The sequence below is a fragment of the Leptonychotes weddellii genome, chromosome 10 (genome assembly GCF_054177405.1).
Source record: "Leptonychotes weddellii isolate Sample4059 chromosome 10, ASM5417740v2, whole genome shotgun sequence".
NCBI classification, from domain to species: Eukaryota; Metazoa; Chordata; class Mammalia; order Carnivora; family Phocidae; genus Leptonychotes; species Leptonychotes weddellii.
Window position 1 is genome coordinate 63,915,264 of NC_138378.1, and position 20,692 is coordinate 63,935,955.

Genomic DNA, 20,692 nt, shown 5'->3' on the forward strand with positions numbered 1-20,692 from the left:
AAAAAAAAAAAATTTCTCCCTATTCTGTGAAACTTTGCTTAAATGGTCCTGAAAATTCCCAGATTCTCTGTATTTGAATACTTGCATACCTTTAAAAAAGTGCAACCTTCTTATCTCTACCTCCAGTAATCCTTTTCATTTCCTGCTTTATTTTTATCCTTAGCACTTACCATCAAAACCATTTACTTTTTTTCTGTCTACTACTAAAATGTAAATTCCATGAGAACACGGATTTTTGTTTGTTCATTGCTGTATTTCCAGTGTCTAGTACAATGTCTGGCAGATAATAAACACAGTAAATACTTGTTGAATGAATAACTGCCCTGATTTTTTTAAAATTTTATTTATTTGGGAGAGAGAGAAAGCATACAAGCAGGGGGAGTGGCAGGCAGAAGGAGAAGCAGGCTTCCCGCTGAGCAAGGAGCCCAGTGTGGGACTCGATTCCAGGACCCTGGGATCATGACTTGAGCCGAAGGCAGACGCTTAACCGACTGAGCCACTCAGGCGTCCCAGCCCTGATTTTCTTATAACTTTCTCAGCTCTTTCAGTTGTATTGCTAAAATTCTTTCTCCATACATTTTTTATATGTTTCTAATCACTTTTCTAACAAAGTGAAGTATGTTTACTAGTTCATATGCATATATATTATCATCCTTAACCCTTCAATTAATTTGTTTCTCCTGCTGAAAGTCATATTTATCTTGGGTTCATTTGTGTAGTATTTTTCCATTTCTTTTTTTTTTTTTTAAGATTTTATTTATTTGACAGAGAGAGACACAGCGAGAGAGGGAACACAAGCAGGGGCAGAGGGAGAGGGAGAAGCAGGCTTCCCGCGGAGCAGGGAGCCGGATGCGGGGCTCAATCCCAGGACCCTGGGATCATGACCTGAGCCGAAGGCAGATGCTTAACGACTGAGCCACCCAGGCGCCCCTATTTTTCCATTTCTTTAGCACCTTAATGATGAGCATCTTTAGAACTAGGTGAAGTCTGGGAAGTCTGAGGATATATAATAGAGCTTTAACAGTAGCAATCAGGTTTTTTAAGCCTCTAATATCTTTTATGTCTTCTATATTTTCGATATTACTTGTAAGATTAGAATAGGGAAATAGGAATTTTTACAAAAACGTAACCAGAATCCTGTGAAGAACCCATAGAACCAAACAGAGATTTTTAGAATAATTTGTTTTTTTTTTTTAATTTGTGTAGTTTTTAGCTGCCTTGCCTAATATTAGTACTTTCAGACATAACAAACTTAATACTTAGAAGTAAAGTAAAAGTAGAGTAGAAAAGTAGATTTTTTCCTATTAACTAATATTTTGTAACCTTTATCATTTAAAAAATACCTTTATACTTTCATTTGATTTCCTACCCTTCCCAAGAAAAGTCACATACATAGTAAGTCATGGAACTTTGATTTAAGCCTAGGCATTCGGACTGTACTCCACCAGCATGTTATGCTAGGTATCAGATTCTACTATACTAAAGTACATTTTTAGATACATGGAGATAATTTTAAATTTAGCAGTTTCCTGTAGCAATTGTATCTCATCCAAATATAATAGAATTTCACAGTGTAAAAGTGAAACACATGAGGTCATTGATGATACCATATGGTGAAAAAAATCTGAGATTGGCTTTCGTCTTTGTGAAGAGACTGAGTTAGCATGAGGCATGGGGTAACAGAGTAGGCAGAGAGTAGGGAGCCAACTGAGGAAGAGGGTGGAGGAACAGGTAGTGACCATACTGAAGATTACTATTCACCTGGACCGTTTCGTTATAACCGTGTACCAACATAGGATATTACATGGTAAATCAATATAATAAATTGCCTTGAAAAGTTGATGTTTTCTAGTATGATTTATCAGTTTTCACTCATGTTATCCCAAAATAAAAGGTGTAAATGAGAATTAATCCTTTATCTTGAAATAAAGCTTTTTTCTAATAATTCAGGATCTCTTAAAATTTAATGCCTCCTTTTATGATACTGAATTTGAATGTTCTTTGTTCAGACTTAGACTATCCACTAAATGGGATAGAGACAAAATAGTGATTGCTTTTTTTTATATAGCTCTTATTTATGATTTCTTTTACATATGTACAATGATAGTCCTGATAATTTTGCTTCAAGGCAAGGAAACTAAAAATTAGAAGAATTAGAAATTTATTCCCTTAAGTCCATTTAGCTGTTACCTACTTAGCTAATAGCATATTCCATCTTGAGGTAACTTGCTTTGAATTGGAAAATTCATTTATTAAATAACCAGACTCGGTCTCAGTCTTTGGAGTAAATGATTTTAGCAGTTTTTGACACTTACTCTTAATTACTTATCTAATCAGATACACATACAGAGTATATACTTTTTCTTTAAATGTATGCATGTTTTTGGTAATAGTTTTTAAAGGGCTAGTAAATATAATGCTGAAGAAAATGTTTTGAAATTTTCTCATACATATCTATAAAGAATTAAAGATAAAAGGTTAATTCTAATGAGCCTCTGGTACATGTCACATACTGGCTATGGGAAAATGCTTTATGGGATCTAGAATTACACATCTTAAAAAGCAATACAAGTTAACTTTTCATGATATTTGCTCCCTCATCATAGTATTAAGTAAAGAGTGACTCAGAAAGAAATAATTTTAAAAACTTCTTAGGAACTAGTTATGTCTGAATATGTAGTGAAAGCCAAATTGTAAGGACATTCACAGTTATTTCTATAATCTTGCAAAACTTTGGTAGTATCACAGGACACCGATCAGTCCTGTAGTCTACTTCATCTCAGACCCTTTGTAGCATGCCATTATTAGTAATGATAGACACATTGTGTTCCTTCATTTCCTCAAAAAAGGGGTAGGATAAATGGAAGATGCATAGTTGAGTTATTACCTAAAATGAGTAATATGAAAGCATTCAATTCTTTCTGAATCACCCTGTACTATCAGAATGTATATATATTCTTGTCACTGAAAGTTTGACAGAAATCTAAGTAAAACATCTATTGTAGATAGAAGGGAGAAATAATGATTGACTGAGGAAGAGTTCACAGGCATAAAATGATCAGAAGATACAATTTTTAATGAAGTAACTAGCTTCTTTAATTTTAATAGAGGTTTTTAATTCCCTTAAAGAGAGGTAACAAAAGGTCAAAAACGTACACATGCTTGATCTTTTATTGAGGAATGTTGTTTAAGTATCTAACACCTAAAACTCAGATTTCCAAATAATAAATATTAGACCTGTTCTACTTGGACACTTATTTTGTAGGTATTATTTTTTTTAAGATTTTATTTGAGAGAGAGTGAGTGAGAGAGGGAGAGCACGAGCATAAGCAGGGGCAGAGGGAGAGGGAGAAGCCGACTCCCCACTGAGCAGGGAGCCCAGTGTGGGGCTTGATCCCAGGACACTGGGATCATGACCTGAGCTGAGGGCAGACACTTAACCAACTGAGCTACCCAGGCACCGCTATTTTGTAGGTAATAGATGTGTTATTAAGTCTAGCTGACATTTTAATTTTTGTTACTTAATTCATTAACTTAAAGTTACAAAAAGTTTAAGATCTTGGTGTCTTTTTTTTTTCATTTTTTTGTTTATTTTTTATTTATTTATTTTTATTATGTTCAGTTAGCCAACATATACTACATCATTAGTTTTTGATATAGTGTTCAATGACTGTTTAGTTGTGTATAACACCCAGTGCTTTTCACATTACGTACCGTCCTTAATACCCATCATCTGGTTGCCCCATCCCCCCACCCCCCCTCCACTCTGTAACTCTCAGTTTGTTTCCTGGAGTCCAGAGTCTCTCATGGTTTGTCTTCCTCTCTGATTTCTTCCCATTCAGTTTTCCCTCCCTTCTCCTACGGTCCTCTGCACTATTCCTTATATTCCACATATGAGTGAAACCATAAGTCTTTTTAAGACCTTGGATAACTTTTTTCACCTTTTTAAAAGCTTTTTAATTGCAGTATAGCATATCTACAGAGAAGTGCACAAATGGTAAGTTATAGCTTGTTGATAATTATCTAGTCAGCATTACCCATATAACAGTCTTTGGGATATCTTTTTACAGGAGACTTTGCAGCAATTGATCATGATGTCCTTGCCAAATGTCTTAATCATTGGCAAAAATCCTTTTTCTGGTAAGTATTAAAATTGGCATAATGTGATAATAGTCTTTGTGTAATACTGTAATGCTTATCAAGATCTTGCTCATTTATATGAACACAGTAGGTTTTTCATGACTCTAGGGAAAGTCAGAGGTGAAACTCCATTTTGTAGAGAGAAAATAAACAGAATATTTGTAATATGTAGATGAGGTCTATATATTACAGACATACATTTTATGTCAAGTCCAGTGTTTTTTTCAGCTCTACCAAGTTGATACGTTTCTGTAATGATTTTTAGTGTCTCATTATAAACAAGTATAGAAGATAATATGGGTATAAGATTAAAGGAAAGAAGTGGTTTTGAAGTAATTTCTAAGTTTATATTCATACATCTGCTATCTTTCATTGCCAGAGCTGTTTGAATCTAAGATTTTACTGATTGATGTTTAGCTTATATTAAACTACTTCTAAATGGAAAGGTGAGAAGCAGTTTTCTTAGATCATTTAAATTATTTCTTCAGAAGTTTCTGCCTTTTGCCAGATTTCAATTGTGACCTCTTCAGAGTTTTGATTTTTAAACAATTAGGGAAATTAGTAGCTACTAACCAATTCAACAACAGGCTTATTCTTTTAGGCTACCCGTAACCCAAATCTAAGTATATCTTCTCCAAACCCCACCCCCCATTCTCATTCTAAACAAACAAAAATAAAGCCAAAATAAAAACTAAAATCAAGCATGAATTTTTCTTGAGGAAACTACCACTTAGATGAGGTGAATTAAGAGTTTAGATAGTCTTTAGAGATATTCTGGGATATTTGATTATATAAATTAAAAAATGAAAAAAAATTTTTATATGTAGAATGGAATTATTTTCAGTTTTACATGCGTTTAGTAATTACCTACCAAATTATAGAGACCAGGAATATAAAGAAAATGGTCTGTACTCTGGAGGATCTTATGTTTTGGTGAGAGATACACAGATGACTGGGAAATCATGTAATAATTAATATACAATAGAGCTATGTAGAAGTATTAGGCATATAAAATATGGAGCCATTATTCTAAAAGTTGGCAGATTAGTGAGAGTTGGGGACCATGGGTGGGCGGTTGCCAGGGAAGACTACACTGAGATGTTAGAGCTGTGCCTAGGATTGTGATTAGTAAGTAGTTCCCTAGAGGGATGAGTGTAGGGAAGAAAGACAAGCAAAGAGAGTAACAGAAGTGAAGGCAGACGAGTGTGGATGTATATATATTTGGGGAAGGGTGATTAGTGTGGCTAAGAAAGTAGGTTGTTTGCTGGAGAGTAAGAGGAAATGATTGAAGAAAGATTTGGACTTTGTCATAGACGATTGCCCTGATGTTGAAATTTAGCCCAAAGAAGTGACTTTTTTTTCTGGATAGCTGCTGTATGTTTTGAGAAAATCTGAATTGAGTGTTGTTCACCAGCAAATATACTATCCACTTCTGTTACAAATCATTAACTTTATCCAGCTTATTATATACATTCATTTTATCAGCTTTGCTGTAACATTTAAGGTTTTGATCCAGGTACGCCTACACAGTGGAAAGCCATTTAAATTTTGTAGGTAGATGGATCATATAAGATAGGAGTGTTAGAAAGAAAATGCTAATAGGCCTAAGAGAAGCCAGACCTATTAGGAACCATTTGGTTGAATGTGTGGCATGTCCCTATATCAGCAGTTCATTTGGTACACGGGTGTGGTATAATCATTTATGGAAAACTAGTGGATTTATATAATTAGCATACTTTATTGCATAAAGCCTTGAAGGTCATCTTATCTATGCTGCAGCCCTTCAAAGTTGACATCCTTGCCCATTTCTTCTGCTCTCACCACATTGTGCACACAGCTGCTTTCTTGACTTCTTCACTATACTTGGCATACTTAATCCTTGGGTCAAGTTGTTGTGGATATTACCTTTAGAAGGGATTCTACCAATGTAAGTAAGAGAGTTGAACTAACGTAAAATGTAGTACTTAGCAATCGTTTTTATTGCAGAACAAGGCACAGAAGAAGTTAAAAAGTTGCTTTTACTTTTACTGGGTTGTGCAGTTCAGGTAAGTTAAAATATTTCTTTGTATTTTCATTTTAATAACTCTATGTTTTTTCAGGCTCTAGTTTCTGAAAGAGACTAAAAGATGGGCTATTGGTTTTTCAAAGTCTGTGTTAGGAACTTTTAAATAACTATAACCTTCTAAGGAGATTTTGCAGGAAAACACTTATTCTCTTATTTTATTTCAAACTGTACTTATATTATCAGATAATTGTATTATTTAAAAACTGTATATTTTTTTTTTTATTTTTTGAGCCTTTTATTGGCCCCAAGTTTTTCAAATTTCCATAGAGGTACTCTTAAAAACTTCTCCCAAAACATCCTTATGATTTATGTGTGCATGTTTGTATGTTACAGAAGGGATGATTAACAACAAAAAGAGGCAGAAATTATGAAAAATGTTATTTTGGAGTCTGGATTATTATTATATTGCCCTTTTGATGAGTGATTATAATAATAATAGCAGCTATGATATATTGAATACGTACTTTGTGTCAGGTATGATTCTTATATAGGTTTTCTTATATCTTTTCTCACATAAGAAGATTGGTGTTTATATAGGATGATATTTAAGTTACCCAAATTAAGACACTTGTGAGAGTTGGAAAGGGTACTGTTAACAATTACAGTGGAATTGCATGTGTAAACTGGGACTGTCCCTGACAAACCAAGATGGTTGCTCGAGATTCATATTGCCAACAGGCCAAAGAGTTAAGTTTAAACTCTGGTCTGACTTCAAAACCTATTTCTCTATGTTGATTTTTCCTTTAATCGGCCATTTTTTGGGTAAGTGATTACAGTGTTAAACTATCTCAATTATTTTTGGAATGAATTTATTTATGAACAAATATTGTGACCACAAGTGATTTTTTACATACATTTGCCAGAAATAATAATTCCAAGAGAGTGTGGCTTTTAGAGCTAACTGCTTGGGAGGTATAGACTTACACAATGCATGTTATTAAAGTTTCATACTCTGTAATATACAGGTGTTTACTTCATAATTGATTAAATATTCAGTAAAAATAGTGTTTGTGGTCATTGCTGTTCTCATTTGGTCATCAGATCCTAAATTAGAAACACAGTCCTTAATTATTTACAGCCTTGAATACTGTATTTGCTTTTAAAAATACCCTCTATTGGTGGATGTTATGTAAATTTAAATAACATAGTGACAGCATAAATTTGGTTGTAACTTCTGGTTACTATTTGGTTGTTATTTCTGGTTACTAAAATTGACAGTGGGAATGGAGCAGAATGAAGGACTTTCTATGAACAGTTTAGGGAAAGCCTAAAATATAAAAGAAACCATCATGAGCTGTGAATTGTGTAAGACTGATGAATCACAGACCTATACTCCTGAAACAAATAATACATTATATGTTAATAAAAAAAAAAAAAGAATTTAGATTTCATCCTGTCGGTATTTGGGAGCCACTGACGCTAATGACATAAAATGTGTAACAGTCAGAATCTCCTATCAGCCTTTAACTGTCTATATGAACAATTAGAAATCTTTGTTGATACTGAAGAGCTAAAATGTACTTCAGGACAAAACCAATCAGCTAACAAGTATTGTTTGTACACTTTCTAGAATGTAATCTCTATTACAGAAAATCTATCCTTGTGTAATTCAACAGGTTAAAAGTCTAATGTTTAATACAATATGTAAGTAGCATAAATATGTTTTTCCACATCAGGATTAGTTTTATCTGTTATACTTGTGATTCGTAGGTAGAAATAGTAAGTTAAAGTTTGCTGGTATGATACTAAAGTCCAAGAATTCAGTGGGCCACAAGTTTTAAAAGATACTATATTCATGAAAGAAATAGAAATGGAAGGAAGCATAAGGAAATTGGAAAAAAATTGTTTCTTTTGAAGAAGAAAGTATGAAATTCTTAAGGGGAAGTAGCATTCAAAAACAGTAAATTAGTCACTGTCAAAAGATCTTACAGAATAAATTTATAATTGACTTTTTTATCCTCGATAATATATAAATTCACAGGAATAACTTTGAATACAAAGAAGACTGTTCAAGGCAAGGGCTTAGATATTTCCATTATTGACTAATTAAACCAGTTCAGTTCCACCAGAATCTTTTCTAGTGGATAACACATCTTCTGAACCAGTTCTGAGCATCAGCTAAAATTTTTATGGACACATAGCTCTGCATCCCAGCCATGAGATAGTTGAGAGATTCTCAAGCAAAATCATCCTACACAGAAGGAAAAATGTTTGTAGTGTATGTTGTTTACAAATATTTTTCTTCAAAGACAGTGTAAAATTCAGCAGACCTTAGTTTTATATTAGTACTGGCTATTCAGTATCCCAAAAATATTATTTATTTTGGGCTTTTGCAAGGTTGCATAGTGTTGAAAGCAACTGAGTGTCAAGTGTGATTGGAATTAAAATTTTGACCTTTATGTGTGCCCTCACAAGCAATTCTAACACTAGTATTTGATTCAGAAAACTATTTTTGAACTTGGTCAGCTTGAGGGCTATATAGCCTGTTGTTTTCCTAGCAGTTATCTGTAAAGCATCCTAAAAATTAGCATTTTAGAACATTAATTATCCCATTACATTCTGGGGAAATAAAATAATACATAGCTTCTAGCTGAGGCATTTTCTTTTCTGAGAATACATGAAAATAGCAAATGTAGCTTAATATAAAGAGGGAATTTTTTGCTGATACTGTTTTTTTATTTTTTTAGTCGGGAAAATTTATAAATAAAATTCACCATTTTACTAAATTTTTTTTTAAGATTTTATTTATTTTTATTTGAGAGAGAGAGAATGAGAGAGAGGGAGTACATGAGAGGGGAGAGGGTCAGAGGGAGAAGCAGACTCCCTGCCGAGCAGGGAGCCTGATGCGGGACTCGATCCAGGGACTCCAGGATCATGACCTGAGCCGAAGGCAGTCGCTTAACCAACTGAGCCACCCAGGCGCCCCCATTTTACTAAATTTTTTTTAAAAATTTTATTTATTTATTTGAGAGAGAGAATGAGATAGAGAGCATGAGAGGGGGGAGGGGCAGAGAGAGAAGCCGACTCCCTGCTGAGTAGGGAGCCCGACGCGGGACTCGATCCTGGTACTCCAGGATCATGACCTGAGCCGAAGGTAGTCGCTTAACCGACTGAGCCACCCAGGCGCCCCACTAAATTTTTAAGTGTACAGTTCATTAGCATTAAATACATTCACATTGTTGTGCACCCATCACCACTACCCATCTCAGAGCTTTTCTCATCTTCCAAAACTGAAATTTTACACCTGTTAAACAGTAACTCCCTGTATCTCTTTTCCCCCCAGCCCCTGGCAACCACCATTCTCCACTTTCTGTCTTTATGAATTTGACTACTCTAGGACATAAGTGGAATCATTCAGTATTTGCCCTTTTGTAACTGACTTATTTCACTTAGCATAATGTTTTTAAGGTTCATCCATGTTTTAGCATATGTCAGAGTGTCCTGACTTTTAAGACTAAATAATATTCCATTGTATGAATATACTACATTCTGTTGCTTCCACTTTTTGCCTATTGTGAATAATGCTATTGTAAACATAGGTAATACAAATAGCTGTTTGAGTCCCTGCTTTCAGTTCTTTTGCTGTCTATACAGAAGAGGAACTGCTGGATCATATACGGTAGTTCTATTTTCAACTTTCTTAGGACCTGCCATACTGTTTTCCATAGTTTCTGTACCATTTTACATTCCCACCAACAGTACACAGAGTTCCAATTTCTCCACATCCTTGCCAGCATTTATTACTTTCTGTTTTGGGAGCAAGGGGAGAGCCATTCTTTAAAGAGGGAATTTTAGTTTTTCTATTTTTATTTATTTTTTTATGTGGCATGTTTTGGTTTTACTTTTGATAGAACTATGATCTATTCAGTCATTGGTGTTCTTACTGAAAACACTGTAATGTGTTCCTCATTTTATTGTTTTCTTGTTCAGTAGTTTATTTTGGGTACTCTTTCCTCTATTTTAGTATAGTTTTTCCTCATAATCCTGTCTTTTTTAATAAGAGAAAGCATTGAAAGTACCAAGTGAAAATGTGAGGAATTTGAGGAATTAAGAGCTTAAACACTCTGGTGAAAAATGTAGGACTTCAGGGTTAATGCAATTCTTCCTCCATTCCCCAACTTCCTACCCAAATGACTTTTCTTTTTCTTTTAATTAATTTATGAGAGAGAGAGAGAGAGCAGGCAGAAGGGCAGAAGGAGAAGGGGAGAGACTCTTAAGCAGACTCCATGCTGAACAAGGAGCCCAGCTCAGGGCTCGACCCCAAGATCATGACCTGAGCCGTAATCAAGAGTCAGATGCTTAACCAATTGAGTCACCTAGGTGCCCCCCCCCAGAATAACTTTTCTGCATTTTTCTTGGAATATCATGGTAATCTGCTGACTTAGATATCAGTTGCTATAATAGAGTTAGAAATAACTTTAGTGCCCATAACACATGAAGAACTTCATATAAAGATAAAAGAGAGCTTAATTTTAAGTGGAAAAAACAATTTGCTGATGATTATCTAGTCTTCTTCACAACAGTCTTCATAGATGGAAGTAAAGCTATTTATATGTCTATTTTTAACACCAGATTTTATGCTCTAGAATGGGGCTGTCAATACAGTAGCCAGTGTGAGCCACATGTGGCTATTTAAATTAAAATTAATTACTATTGGGGTGCCTGGGTGGCTCAGTCGTTAAGCGTCTGCCTTCAGCTCAGGTCATGGTCCCGGGGTCCTGGGATCGAGCCCCACATCGGGCTCCCTGCTCCACGGGAGGCCTGCTTCTCCCTCTCCCATTCCCCCTACTTGTGTTCCCTCTCTCGCGGTCTTTCTCTCTGTCAAATAAATAAATAAAATCTTTTAAAAAAATTAATTACTATTAAATAAAATGAAAATTTTAATTTCTCAGTTGCACTAGCTACATTTTGGTATTCAGTAGCCACATATAGCTAGTGATTACTATATTAGACAACACTGATATAAAAAGTTTGGTCCAATTATTCAACTTCGGAATTGTTATCTTCTCTCATTCTCTTTTCCATCTTGATAGTTTTTCTCTTTTCTTTCCCTCAAGATCCTATAACCTTCATTGTGTATTGTTTAAGAAAGCCTAACCTATTTATAAAGCATATTTGGAATTCTTAAAAACTTTCAGAGTTTGAATAAAGATGAGATTTAGTAGAAATTGTGGGTATTTTAAGCGTTCTAAAAGAAGAATTCTCATTGATTTGTGTTGAGACTATGTTAAAGGATGAGCTCCTAAAGATAGTATAAGTGAAGAAACAGTGGCTATAGGGCTTAGAAAAGGGAAGTATATTTGTTAAGTTTGAACTGAAGGCAGACAAAGATATGGCAGTTGAATTGGGAGACCCTTCCACTGAGTCATAGTCATCATAACCCTGGTATTTTATGTGTTCATTGGCTTGAAAACTATACATAGGTCAACATCTTTGGAAGCATTAAATTTAAAAATTGGGCTTACCATACCTAAAAAGTTAATTATGTTACAAATGTACTATCAGAAAGTCATTCTTAATTGTTCTCACTAGACCTGTCAAATATTATTTACTAGATGAAAAAAATTCTTGTTTTTAAATTGACTAATTTTCATCCCATCCCCCCAAAACTCGATTTCCTAGTCACAGCTAGAAATTGTACATTCTTAGTAATTTAATTTTAAGTATTATTATATCATTCTAATAATTTTGTTTTTACAGGACACAGAACTATTTTTACCAATGGGAATGTGTTAAGTTAAATTGTATGCAATAGAAGTAGAATGTTACAATTTGATATAATAAATACATAGAGTATAAAGCAGAACCTTGCTAAGTTTCTTAATGATCAAAGGACCAATTTTTTCTTTTTGTGAGTATATTCTCTTCACTAGTAGTTGGGTAATTGGCCCAGGAGATGCAACTAAGCTAGACAAGGCAGTGCTGTCTGTTTTGTATGCACTTCTCATTTGGTAGCTGCAAGAATACAGTTATACCAGCAGTTGGATTGCAGTTTAAGAGATGTAGATGGGAGGCAGAGATATTAAGATGCATGTTAAACTCTTACTCAGTACTGACTGAAAAGAAAAAGATTAGGTTTACATCATAATATTTTTAATTTATATAAAGATTTTACAAAGTTATACAATAAAAATTGCTGCCTTTATTCCACTCAGTACATGTGTACTTGTATATATAGTCTTAAATTTTGCCCCTGGTAACTTTATGTTATGGTAGAAACAAATATTTATTGTACTACCTTATAAATGTTGAACTGGGCCTCAAAAGTAGGTTTCTTTTATTAAGATTGATAGGATGAAGATGTGAGAATGGATTGTAAGCTTGAAGTAAAAATTGCTTACAATTTTTTTTTCCCAAGAAGAAAGGCTGTTTTGTTTGATGATAGCCAAAGACTGGCTGAGCTTTTTGGCTGTATTCCGAATTCTGCCACTGACTCACTGTGTTTTTTGGCAAGTAACTTATCCTCCCTGAAACAAGTTCTTGATTCTTTACTTTTCTGTTTGTAAAGTTAGCATAATAATATTGTACTGACCTCAGATGGGTTGTGTAATGGTTTCCCACTTTAGAACTTTACAGCATAAAAATAGCATGGGTTTTCGGTGCTATGCTTTTTAAATAAATATTTCTAAATTGTTATCTTTTCAGTAGGTAAGTATATTAGGCCATTTAAATGCAAAACAAACAAAACCCTCATTGTACTGTTCAAAACATAACCAAGTTTTTTGGCCTGATGAGTTTTTGGTTATTTACAACATATTAAGGACTATAGCCCATAAAACGTGAATGATCATTTTATTATTTCTTTTAGTGTCAGAAAAAAGAAGAATTTATTGAAAGAATTCAAGGTTTAGATTTTGATACAAAAGCAGCAGTTGCAGCACATATTCAAGAGGTAATAACTTATACTCAGTTTTTATATACTAATTTTTATGAAGATTGTGGTGTGTTTATATCTCCCCACATACTTGAAGTCCTAGGACAAGCAAGAACAAATCAAGGTCAGGTACAGATGAACCCTGCTGTTAGACAAATTATCGTCTTCTCTTTAGAGATAACTTTTTTTTATTATTATGTTATGTTAATCACCATACATTACATCATTAGTTTTTGATATAGTGTTCCATGATTCATTGTTTGCCTGTAACACCCAGTGCTCCATGCAGTACGTGCCCTCTTTAATACCCATCACCAGGCTAACACATCCCGCTACCCCCCTAGAGATAACTTCTTAAATGAATCCTCATGGCACAGTGCTAACTAACTAACGTGTACTGTTGCCTTTATCCATAGGGACGTTAGGTAGGAAGTGTTTAAGGAATGAAGTGTATGTCTTTGTTAGCACAGAATGAACAGTATTGTAAATGGAAGCAGCAGAAAGTGGATCACTGCCTGTAATTCAAAACTAAAATGAGAGGTAAGATGATAACCTAAGTACTAAGTCATTCCAGTGATTTCCTTTTGAATGAATGGACACAGTATAATTTTTATTGAAGATATTACTTGAATTATAACACATTTGTAACATCCATATAAAAACTTAAGTCTAGGACATATTGTGCAATATTAAGTAATTAAAATAATTAACAGATGGATTTTAAAAGCTGCTATTTCTGCATCTATCTAGTCTTGAGCTTTTTAATCTTACACACTTAACGAGACTTTTTAGAACTAGATCATGTTAAACTTTACATGTTGATTAGAAAGAGAACTAAGGGAGGGAATTTTTAAATAGTAAAAATTGGTAGTGTTTAAAATATTCTCTATTTGAATAACCTGTGTTGTGTATATCATCTTTCCTCTTCGTTAGTATTCTTAGAGTCCAACTCTCTTGTCTGTAATACTTTTGTCAACAGTAAGCATATTAGTACTCCACAAGATACAGGGGAGGGGTTTTGGTAGTTTCCCCTTATATACATTTGTTTGTGTATGCTAGCTTTGTGGTTTGTATTTTATTTTGAATAAATTCTAAGTATTGCAAGTTACTAAATTTGCCATCATTCTTCAAAGTGTTATTTTGCGGTTTCTTGTGAAAGTTAAAACAGAATATCAGAATCACAATGAGAAAAGGAAAGCAAGAAATAAGTATTTCATTTATGTAACTTTTCCATTCTTTTAAAAATCTTTATGTTAGTAGTCCATTTCTCCTAAGGTTCTGTGACAGTGTCGTCATCTTCAGACTCTTTAAAGATGTAGCTTTTCAAATATAAAAGTGCAATAACATATATCCTACAAGATTAAAAAACTTTTGCTTTTGAATCAAGCACAATAAATTTAGTCTTACCTAAAGAAAAGTTCAAAAGTTCAACTGATTTTGTTAAAACAGTTGTCAAACGTTATCAATATTACCTTCCCCTAAAATGTTTTACTTTTTAGTTAACAGGAAAACAAATAGAAATTTATTTATAGTTTATATTTAGTAAAAATAATTTTTATTATTAGCCTTTTCATCATTAGTTTCAAGTGTTCTTTTTTTAATTTAATTTAATTTTATTATGTTAGTCACCATACAATACATCCTTAGTTTTGTTTTTTTTTCTTTTTAAGATTTTATTTCTTTATTTGACAGAGAGAGACACAGTAAGAGCGGGAACACAGGCAGGGGGAGTGGGAGAGGGAGAAGCAGGCTTCCCGCAGGGCAGGGAGCCCAATGTGGGGCTCGATCCCAGGACCCCGGGATCATGACCTGAGCCGAAGGCAGACGCTTAATGACTGAGCCACCCAGTTGCCCCGCATCATTAGTTTTTGATGTAGTGATCTGAAGTTTCAAGTGTTCTTGAGGCATCATATTTACTTCTCCTATTTTTATGATAAGGGATATATGATATTTGAGCTAATATTGTACTAAAATGAAATCAGTTTTTAAGTAATAGCCATTCTAAAAAATTGTTTATTTTGGTTGCTTTGCTAAAGGTAACCCATAATCAGGAAAATGTGTTTGATCTGCAATGGATGGAAGTGACTGATATGTCTCAAGAGGAAATAGAACCACTCTTGAAAAATATGGCATTACATCTAAAAAGACTTATAGATGAGAGAGATGAACATTCAGAGGTTTGTAAATTTCTTTCAGTATATTGTGAAAGTTTGCTTTCCAAAAACAGTGATTTCAGAGGATCTTCAAAATTGATACTGTGTTTCTTAGGGACAGGTAATAAAGTACCTTATGTCTGTTTTTTGTGCAACACAGGAACCAAAAAGGGTAGATAAGAGCCCCAAATTGCTAGTAAAGAGATTGCAGTTAGATTTTCTTTTCCCCTTTCTTTTAAATTATTATTCTGATTTTGTTCCTGTGTGTTTTTAAGTCATCCCCACAGCTCTGGCAACAGTACAGAAGTGTGAAACTGAAAATACTATTGATGTAAATGGAAAAATCATTGCCTTGAAGCATGAGAATTTGCTTAAGGTTAATTTCTTAGTTTTATTGCCACATTTTGAGGTTGGAAAAATAAGTTTAATAAAAGGAGAATAACAGGTGTTCTGAATAAAATGTCTCACAAAAGGTCTCAAATTTTTGTAGTCCGTAAATGAGGTGTGATTTTAAAAAAGAATTATTATAGGCTCCTGTAAGAAAGTACTTTGCTTTTTTAAAAGAGTAAAATTGCACCAGGTTTTTTGCCTGCACTCTCTGAAAACAGCTAATAATTTTATAGGAGTCTAGACTTCAGTGCATGTGATGGTGAGTAATATTTTGTTAATAGCAGACCAAAGTACTCTGCCATTCGGAAGAATGTGTAGCTTTGATCAGTTGTTCCATTTACATGGGAGAGACAGGTGTGTGTGTGTGTGTGTGTGTTTAAAGATTTATTTATTTGAGAGAGAGAGAGAGCATGAGCAGGAGGGGCAGAGGGAATGGGAGAGAGCATCTCAAGCATTTTGCACACTGAGCACAGAGCCCAACGTAGGCCTCAATCTCAGGACCCTGAGATCATGACCTGAGCCGAAACCGAATTGGACACTTAACCGACTACACCACTGAAGCACCCCTGGAAGAGATAGTTTTGAGGTTATTTACAGAGAATTTGATTACTCTTTGGGCTAATGAAAGACTTGTGTAGAAGAAATTCCTAAATGTTTTTTTTTTTTTCTTTTTTTCTGAACAAAACTTTCATGTTGCTATAGATGAGGATTTTCAGTTTTTCTTTAGGCATTAAAAGAGAAGAAAAGATAGGAAATAAAGAAGTATTTAGAGCAACAACTAATTTTTAGAAAGCCCAAAACCGTAAGACCAAAGGAAGAGTGAATTGAAAAAATGTCCCTAATATATATCAAACTTATCCTGAGATACTTAGATTATTTCATTTTCAATCTGAGTTTTGACCCATGTGCTTTATCTTCTTTTTATATTAGCATCTTTTTACTGCTTTATTAATTTTCTACAACATTCTTCTATTTTTATTTCTTCTATTTGTATTTTGATAAGGTGTCCTCCAGCTTCTGAGGGCATGTATGAATTGTTTGATCTCACATGGGTGAAGAAGGATATTATTTTGGAGAAATGAGAACAAAATGTTTGTCATTATATGATCTGTGTCAAAACTAAGGAATATGAAACACTATACTGATTGTTTGAAAAACCTTTTAAAATGTATCATCCTGCCTGATTAAGCATTTTAGTTGAACTTGTTTTTTTAACAAGAAAAAAGTGGTGGCGTTCTCTTGTCTCAAGGTATTTGGAAACAAGTTGCTGTCTGGTTTAAACCCAGTTTTCTAGGGGAAAAATTTTTAATTTGGGTCACCAGTGGACTGATTAGAAAAGATCCTTAAAAATAATTGTGAAAAATATTAGACAAATGTAAATACAATTTATAAATGCAATAATTTTGTATTAATCAATTGGATTGAAACAAGTTCTTATTTAGATTTTCCCTTTAGCTCATCTGTTTTTTCTCCAAAATATTTTATTATTTTATTATATTTTTCCCTCCAAAATATTTTATTTTATATAAAATTTTTATATAAAAAATAAAATAGAAGAAAGTTATATGTCACACTGAATAACACATATTCCTAACATTTTTTGGAACACTTCAGAGTACAAAAGCAGCATGCTCATTTTTAAGTGCAAAGAAAACTTACAATAAAAGACTTCAAAAATTACCAATAAAAATCTGTACATTAGGATATTTTTAAGGCCCTTCCATGTGTGTAGCATTATGTAGAAAGAAAAATGGAACTTCAAGAGAGGAACCATCACATCAGGTGTTACACATACATCTGGGCCTTTCCAGCTTACAGCCCTATCTCTCTTTAGGGGAAGGTGTCACTCAGTTTGAAGAGGGCCATAGGTGTCATCATGGAGATGTAGTGCTCCTTGTTCATGCCATGCTTATCCGCAAGCACCATGCTGGAGGGATAGAGTAGGGTTTGCAGTAAACAGCCTGACCTGCAGAGCTAGTGCTGGAGGCATAATCTTTGCTCCTATCCTGTTGATGGGGCTCAGGAACATGCCTATTAGGTCCACCGTGGTGATATGTCAAAGATTCAGGCCATACTGTGCTTGTGGAAGCATTCCCATGTGCAGCCGGTAGAGGAGGACTTTGGATATGGACACAGTGAGGAGTCTCCTTTTCTCATAAAACTGCTCTTCTGCACCCACACTGATATTCATGGGCTCTGTGCCAGTCCAAGCCAGGTTGGATTGACAGACTCGGGGCAGGGCTACCCGGTAGCTTGTAGCCACTGATGCAAGAGAACTAACAGGTGGCTCTACTTACTGCTGCTGCTGGAACACATCTTGTAAGCGTTCCCTAGGGTGCTGAGTTTACTTTTTTGTCTGACTCTTATTTTAACTTGAAATTTGCAAATGTCCTTATTCTCAGCTCTGTCATAGATTGTACTGACTTTGTGACCTCCTAGAAAATTTGACCTTTGGGGGATGCCTTTTAGAATAACATCACTTAGAATTCTTTCTGCTTTGTTTCTTTCCCCGGGGGTCTCCAAGGAACCCAGACGTCAGCTTATTAAGTTAAGCAATGCATTTCTTCATACTTGGCCACTTAATCCTAGAAGATTCATATCAACAAAGGAGGCTAGTTGGCTGCTCCAGGCCTTTTTGTTCCATACATGTTGTATATCTGGTGAGCAGTAAAACTCTCGGAGTTAAAGTAGGCACCATCTATGCACTTAAATATCCTCCATTTGCTGGCATGGCAAGGATAGGACATCACTTTTCAGTCAGTATTAGGAAGCTTCAGGCTGCTCACAGGGGATACCCTTCCTTGTCAAACAGAGAGTCCTTTTTTTCTGTTTTGATTAATCTTTTGTTGTAATTCTTTTATTTCAATCTAGAAAGTGTAATTTGGTCACTCTTTTTAATTACTCTTCACTTTGTATTAATTTTATGTAACATGTATTTCTTAAATCGTCTTCCTTTACTAAAAACCAAATAGATTTTAATGAATTTAAGATCTCTTTATTATCACTATTTATTTTATGCCAAGCATTGTGTTTGTATAATATACTATCTTCATAAGTCTGTACAATAACCCCATCTTAAAAATGAAGATACTTGAGCTCAGAGAAGTTAAACAATTTGCCAAATCTAATTCCAACCCCTGTGTTCCTGTTTATAAAACCTTTGCCCAAATCCATGATTGTGCTCAGCACATCTCTGATTCTTTTCCTTAATTGGGAGTTCTGTAAACAGAATTATTATGTCACTTGAATTTTTTTCTTAGCTTTGGTATATCTTTTTATGTTATATATGTTCTTCAGTGTATATTAATAAATACCTGCTTTTTTGCAAGATCTTGTGCTAAGAGTGCTTGGGAGCAACAAACTGACAAACTTTCAAAAAAGGATCAAAGATCATTATAATCTAGGGGGGAGAAGTTATTTTAATAAAATAATTGGGTTTTTTAAATTAAGTTTTTATTTAGATTCCAGTTAGTTGACATAAAGTGTAATATTAGTTTCAGGTGTAGAATTTAGTAATTCAACACTTCATACAACACCCTGTGCTCATCACAAGAAGCGCTCTCCTTAATCCCCATTGCCTATTTCACCCATTGCCCCACCCACCTCCCCTCTGGTAACAGTTTGTTCTCTATAGTTAAGAATCTGTTTCTTGGGGCGCCTGGTGGCTCAGTTGGTTAAGCGACTGCCTTCGGCTCAGGTCATGATCCTGGAGTCCCGGGATCAAGTCCCACATCGGGCTCCCTGCTCAGCAGGGAGTCTGCTTCTCCCTCTGACCCTCACCCCTCTCATTCTCTCTCTGTCATTCTCTCTCTCTCAAAAATAAATAAAATTTAAAAAAATTAAAAAAAAAAATCTGTTTCTTGGTTTGCCTCTCTCTCTCTTTTTTCCACCCTTTGCTCATTTGTTTTGTTTCTTAAATTCCACATATGAGTGACTTATTTCACTAAGTACAATACTCTCTAGCTCTATCCATGCTGTTGCAAATGACAAGATTTCATTCTTTTTATGGCTGAATAATACTCCATTATATATACATATAAATGTATATGTATGTATACACACACACACACACACACACACCACAGACACCACATCATCTTTATCCATTTGTCAGTCAGTGGACATTTGGACTGTTTCCATAGTTTGGCTATTGTAGATAAGGCTCCTATAAACATCGGGGTGCATGTATCTCTTTGAATTAGTATTTTTGTATTCTTTGGGTAAATACCTAGTACTCTAATTGCTGGATCGGAGGGTGGTTCTATTTTTAACTTTTTTGAGGAACCTCCATGCTGTTTTCCTGAGTGGCCACACCAGTTTCCATTCTCACCAGCAGTGCAAGAGGGTTCCCCTTTCTCCACATCCTTGCCAACACCTGTTGTTTCTTGTGCTTTTGATTTTAGCCATTGTGACCGGTGTGAGGTGATAATCTCCTTGCAGTTTTGATTTGTTTTCCCTGCTGATGAGTGATGTTGAGCATCTTTTCCTGTGTCTGTTGGCCATCTGTATGTCTTTGGAAAAATGTCTATTCATGTCTTCTGCACATTTTTAAATTGGATTATTCATTTTTTGGGTGTTGAGTTTTATAAGTTCTTTATAGATTTTGGATACTAACCGTTTATCAGATCGTCAGTTGCAAATATCTTCTCCCATTCTGTAGGTTGCCTTTTAGTTTTGCTGATTGTTTCCTTCACTGTGCAGAAGCTTTTTATTTTGAACAAGTCCCAATAGTTGATTTTTGCTTTTGTCTCCCTTGCCTCAGGAGACATACCTAGAAAGAAGTTGCTACAGCCATTGTCAAAGAGGTTACTGCCTGTGTTCTCCTCTAGGATCTTTATGGTTTCAGGTCTCACACTTAGGTCTTTAATCCATTTTGAATTGATTTTTGTGTTTGTATAAGAAAGAGGTCCAGTTTCATTCTTTTGCAGGTCACTGTCCAGTTTCTTAACACCATTTGTTGAAGAGACTGTCTTTTTTCCATTGGATATTCTTTCCTGCTTTGTTGAAGATTAATTGACCGTATAGTTGTGGGTTCATTTCTGGGTTTTCTATTCTGTTCCACTGACCTAC

General features: G+C 34.6%; 1 protein-coding gene and 1 pseudogene across 1 annotated transcript in view; one reads left to right on the forward strand and one right to left on the reverse strand.

Moving 5' to 3' along the window:
* Window positions 1-15,635, forward strand: part of LOC145723899 (girdin-like) — a 47,252-nt gene extending 31,617 nt beyond the window's left edge. The window contains exons 4-7 of the mRNA XM_081833562.1: window positions 4,071-4,140; window positions 6,127-6,185; window positions 13,014-13,097; window positions 15,116-15,635. Coding sequence (XP_081689688.1) covers window positions 4,071-4,140; window positions 6,127-6,185; window positions 13,014-13,097; window positions 15,116-15,412 — 510 coding nt within the window. The 3' untranslated portion in view covers window positions 15,413-15,635. The remainder of the gene's footprint in view (window positions 1-4,070; window positions 4,141-6,126; window positions 6,186-13,013; window positions 13,098-15,115) is intronic.
* A 1,817-nt stretch (window positions 15,636-17,452) lies between these two features.
* LOC115941890 (sushi repeat-containing protein SRPX pseudogene) overlaps window positions 17,453-20,692 on the reverse strand; it is an 8,931-nt pseudogene continuing 5,691 nt past the window's right edge.